The 4,949-nt window shown below is 55.2% G+C and overlaps 2 protein-coding genes across 2 annotated transcripts in view; both read left to right on the top strand.

The window, feature by feature from the left end:
• E2F1 (E2F transcription factor 1) overlaps window positions 1-3,838 on the top strand; it is a 22,711-nt gene extending 18,873 nt beyond the window's left edge. Inside the window, exons 4-7 of the mRNA XM_011965165.1 lie at window positions 1,154-1,306; window positions 1,976-2,090; window positions 2,186-2,411; window positions 2,536-3,838. Of these exons, the coding sequence (XP_011820555.1) occupies window positions 1,154-1,306; window positions 1,976-2,090; window positions 2,186-2,411; window positions 2,536-2,783 (742 nt within the window). The 3' untranslated portion in view covers window positions 2,784-3,838. The remainder of the gene's footprint in view (window positions 1-1,153; window positions 1,307-1,975; window positions 2,091-2,185; window positions 2,412-2,535) is intronic.
• Window positions 3,839-4,157: 319 nt separating this feature from the next.
• The window catches only part of NECAB3 (N-terminal EF-hand calcium binding protein 3), an 18,307-nt gene continuing 17,515 nt past the window's right edge, over window positions 4,158-4,949 (top strand). Inside the window, exons 1-2 of the mRNA XM_011965164.1 lie at window positions 4,158-4,192; window positions 4,499-4,671. Of these exons, the coding sequence (XP_011820554.1) occupies window positions 4,158-4,192; window positions 4,499-4,671 (208 nt within the window). The remainder of the gene's footprint in view (window positions 4,193-4,498; window positions 4,672-4,949) is intronic.

The following is a 4,949-nucleotide window of genomic DNA, read 5'->3' as shown; positions in this document are numbered from 1 at the left end:
GCCTCTACTTTTTTCTTTTTAGATGAAGTTTCACTCTGTCACCCAGGCTGGAGTGCAGTGGTGCGATCTCAGCTCACTAAGATCACCTGAACCTCCACCTCCCAGGTTCAGGTGATTCTCCTGCCTCAGCCTCCCTAGTAGCTGGGGATCCAGGTGCCTGCCACCACGCCCAACTAATTTTTGTATTTTGTAGTAGAGATGGGTTTCACCACGTTGGCCAGTCTGGTCTCGAACTCCTGATCTCAGATGATCTGCCTGCCTCAACCTCCCAAAGTGCTGGGATTACAGGCGTGAGCCACCACGCCTGGCGCAGCTTTACATATTTATTCATCTGGGTTGCCACCATTCAGATCAAGATAGGAGCATTTTCAACACCCTAGAAGGTTCTCTTGTGCCCCTTTCCAGTCATTGCCAAGCCTTCATACCGCCAGGTCACCACTATCCTGGTTCTCATGCCCTTGTGAGGTCTGTCTGGCATAGATGTTTTATTCTTTTACTTGTTTTATTTTCCCCCTCCCGCCTTCGCCCCAGTCATCCTGCTACTACCCTTTCTTTGATACAAACACCTGCCTTTTCATTTTTTGATAGATTGTTCCATTCTGCATCTTTTGTGTTTTTTTTTGGTGGGGTGGGGGTGCGGTTTGAGACAGGGTGTTGCTCTGTTGCCCAGGCTGGAGTATGGAGGCACAAATACAGTTCACTGCAGCCTCAACCTCCTGGGCTCAAGCCCTGTACCTGTAGCTAGGACTACAAGTACATGCCACCATGTCTGGCTAATTTCTTTAATTTGGTGTAGAGCCTCCCAAAGTGCTGGGATTATAGTTATAAGCCACCAAGCCCAGCCTTTTTTTTTTTTCATTTGACAGCATGTCTTGGAAATGCTTGTGTGTGTGTGTAATATTTCGTGGCATGTCAGTTCCATCATTTATCCCACCCTGGTTGAGGGACATGAAGGTGTTTATATTTGGGCCAGACTTCAAGCCTATGACACTCTGATTTGGAGCCCAGCTGAGGAACCAGACCCAGAGAGAAGCAAGGGCTTGCCTGGGCCTCACAGAACAGAGGTGGCAGCAGACTCTGTCCTGAGGGCCAGGGCTCCTGGCCAGAGGGGCCAAGTGCTGCTAACCGTACCCTCCCTGGTGCCTCCCCACAGGGGCAGCCACACCACAGTGGGCGTCAGCGGGCGGCTTGAGGGGTTGACCGAGGACCTCCGGCAGCTGCAGGAGAGCGAGCAGCAGCTGGACCACCTGATGAATATCTGTACTACGCAGCTGCGCCTGCTCTCCGAGGATACTGACAGCCAGCGATATCCTTGGATTGGCCGTAGGGTGTGGAAGGCAGGCTTAGCAGGCAGGGGCTCCACCCAAGTGGGACTAGAGAGGCTTGGATTCAGGAGAGGGCTCTGGTTGTTTTGGTTGCAAGTCCTGGCTCAGCATTTTCTCACTGTTGTGACGCTGGATAAATTGCTTAACCTCTCTGGGCCTCAGTGTTATTTATAAAAGTGAAATAATAATATCCAATTCTGAAATTGTACGGATTAAAAAAGAAAAGTGGCTAGGTGCAGTGGCTCATGCCTGTAATCCTAGTGCTTCAGAAGGCTGAGGTGGGAGGATCACTTGAGCCCAGGAGTTTGAGGCTGCAGTGAGCTCTGGTTGAGCTACATCACTCCAGCCTCGGTGACATAGCGAGACCCTGCCTCTAAAAAAATGAATTCCCAGCACCAGGCCTGGAGTTGTGTTGAACATTTTACATGGAATCGTTCCCGGTAGCTATTATCATTACCTTGGGATTCAATGGGTAGAGTGATTCCATTATATAGATGTGGAACTTGAAACTCAGGAATGAGGTAGGTTTTGAGCGGGTAGGAGGTTGGGAGGACAGGAGTGACTAGGCAGGTGTGAGCCCTGCCTTGTAAGCTGTTGGAGTGAGTGACCCCCTAGAAGTCAAAGGTCATGTGGTCCTTGACTCTGCCAACCCTGGCCTATGTGACGTGTCAGGACCTTCGTAGCATTGCAGACCCTGCAGAGCAGATGGTTATGGTGATCAAAGCCCCTCCCGAGACCCAGCTCCAAGCCGTGGACTCTTCGGAGGTGAGATCTGGGAACTCCAGGCCCAACTGGGCTGGGCTGGGTTGCGCTGATAGTCACCTGGGCCTCAGTTTACCCTGCCTGCTGCTTCCGCCCAGACCTTTCAGATCTCCCTTAAGAGCAAACAAGGCCCCATCGATGTTTTCCTGTGCCCTGAGGAGACCGTGGGTGGGATCAGCCCTGGGAAGACCCCGTCCCAGGAGGCCACTTCTGAGGAGGAGAACAGGGCCACTGACTCTGCCACCATAGTGTCACCACCACCATCATCTCCCCCCTCATCCCTCACCACAGATCCCAGCCAGTCTCTACTCAGCCTGGAGCAAGGTGGGTGATGGGTAGGTGGGTGGGGTGGGGCAGGGCCCCTCTTCTGGGGGTGGGCAGGCACGACAGCCCCTGCCTTCCTTCCTGCTGGGGCATCCCCGGCCTGTGATGCTCCCCGTCTCTCCAGAACCGCTGTTGTCCCGGATGGGCAGCCTGCGGGCTCCCGTGGACGAGGACCGCCTGTCCCCGCTGGTGGCGGCCGACTCGCTCCTGGAGCATGTGCGGGAGGACTTCTCCGGCCTCCTCCCTGAGGAGTTCATCAGCCTTTCCCCACCCCACGAGGCCCTCGACTACCACTTCGGCCTCGAGGAGGGCGAGGGCATCAGAGACCTCTTCGACTGTGACTTTGGGGACCTCACCCCTCTGGATTTCTGACAGGGCTTGGAGGGACCAGGGTTTCCAGAGATGCTCACCTTGTCTCTGCAGCCCTGGAGCCCCCTGTCCCTGGCCATCCTCCCAGCCTGATTGGAAACATTTAATTTATACCCCTCTCTCCTATCTCCAGAAGCTTCTAGCTCTGGGGTCTGGCTACCGCTAGGAGGCTGAGCAAGCCAGGAAGGGAAGGAGTCTGTGTTTGTGGTGTGTATGTGCATGCAGCCTACACCCACACGTGTGTACCCGGGGTGAATGTGTGTGAGCATGTGTGTGTGCATGTACCGGGGAATGAAGGTGAACATACACCTGTGTGTGCACTGCAGACACGCCCCAGTGTGTCCACATGTGTGTGCATGAGTCCATGTGTGCGCGTGGGGGGGCTCTAACTGCACTTTCGGCCCTTTTGCTCTGGGGGTCCCACAAGGCCCAGGGCAGTGCCTGCTCCCAGAATCTGGTGCTCTGACCAGGCCAGGTGGGGAGGCTTTGGCTGGCTGGGCTTGTAGGACGGCGAGAGCACTTCTGTCTTAAAGGTTTTTTTCTGATTGAAGCTTTAATGGAGCGTTATTTATTTATCGAGGCCTCTTTGGCAAGCCTGGGGAATCAGCAAAGGGGAGGAGGGGTGTGGGGTTGATACCCCAACTCCCTCTACCCTTGAGCAAGGACAGGGGTCCCTGAGCTGTTCTGCCCCACACCGAAGGAGCTGAGGCCTAGGTGATTTATTTATTGGGAAAGTGAGGGAGGGAGACAGACTGACTGACAGCCATGGGTGGACGGATGGTGGGGTGGGGCCTCTCCAGGGGGCCAGTTCAGGGCCCCAGCTGCCCCCCAGGATGGATATGAGATGGGAGAGGTGAGTGGGGGACCTTCACTGATGTGGTGGGCAGGAGGGGTGGTGAAGGCCTCCCCCAGCCCAGACCCTGTGGTCCCTCCTGCGGTGTCTGAAGCGCCTGCCTCCCCACTGCTCTGCCCCACCCTCCAATCTGCACTTTGATTTGCTTCCTAACAGCTCTGTTCCCTCCTGCTTTGGTTTTAATAAATATTTTGATGACGTTTGGGTTGGGTTTTGGGACTCTGTTGGGAACAGTTCGGGGCGGGAGAGGCCAAGGTTGCTGGGGAAATGCCCATTCTCCGCTTCCCTTCTCTCCGTCCCTGCTCGATTTGATTTGAGTCTCAGAACTCGAAGAAAGGTCAGCTTCATCGCTCTTTTGGTCCTAACTCAAAAGCCGATCCAGTAAAGGTTTTTGTAGAAAGCCAAGAATGCTACTCAGTGCTGCCCGAAGTGCAGCGTAATGAGTGGCCTCTCCTTTTCCCAGCCCCAGAGGCCACTGTGCTGTTTGCTGTCTTCCTTCCAGACGTTTCTGGACATTAGTAAACATGCAACAAATGACAGTGGACTGGTTCTGTGTCAGGTATTTAGCAGTTCTGGGGACACGAGTGTTACCTCCCTTCTTGGTGCTCTCAGGGTCTGAAGGAGATCTACTTAAATGAGAAAATCAGGAAAGCCTTCCTGGAAGGCGTGCTTGAGTTCAGCGCTGTAGAATAGGTAGGAGTTAACCAGAGGAAGAAAAGCAAAGAACACGACGGGCAAAGGCCGTGGGCAGGAGGGAGAGGGATAGAGGACCGGAGAAAGTAGTGTGGCTGCGGTCCTGAGGTGAGGGTCAGAGTGGTGCTCCTGGAGCGGGGCGTTCAGTCTTAAGCTTTATTCGGGGGCCAAGGAGTCACTGGAGACCGAAGTGGTACCTCTTTCGCATCTTAAAAGCTCCCCCTGGCTGCTGTGTGGAGAACGGGTTGAAGGGAGGGCCAAAGCCACCGAGGGGAGGGGAAAGGGCCGCGCTGAGTGCCAGAAAGGGCGGGCGTCGGGATGCCTGGGAGTCGGCCACACGGACCTGTGGGCTTCCTCTGCGCCAGCCCCCGTTGTAAGCACTTGACACTGAATGAGTCCCAACAATCCCATAGGGTGTCTACCGGTACCATTTTTGCAAATGAGGATACAGACGCCCCGAAAGGTGAAGTCCTGGTGGGTTTTACCCACTCGTATCACCCTGACTCTTCGGCACTGGCTTGGTCACCCTGTCCCTCCGGGTGGGCGCGCAGCCCCTAGGTTCTGCTCCCGGCAGGCCGTCGCGGGACCCGAACCCTCGGGCACCTCCCACTCCGCCGTGGCCG

The sequence above is a fragment of the Mandrillus leucophaeus genome, unplaced genomic scaffold (assembly GCF_000951045.1).
Source record: "Mandrillus leucophaeus isolate KB7577 unplaced genomic scaffold, Mleu.le_1.0 Scaffold716, whole genome shotgun sequence".
Taxonomy (NCBI): Eukaryota; Metazoa; Chordata; class Mammalia; order Primates; family Cercopithecidae; genus Mandrillus; species Mandrillus leucophaeus.
The sequence above is the reverse complement of the archived record's forward strand: the minus strand, read 5'-3'. Positions and strand labels throughout refer to the sequence as shown.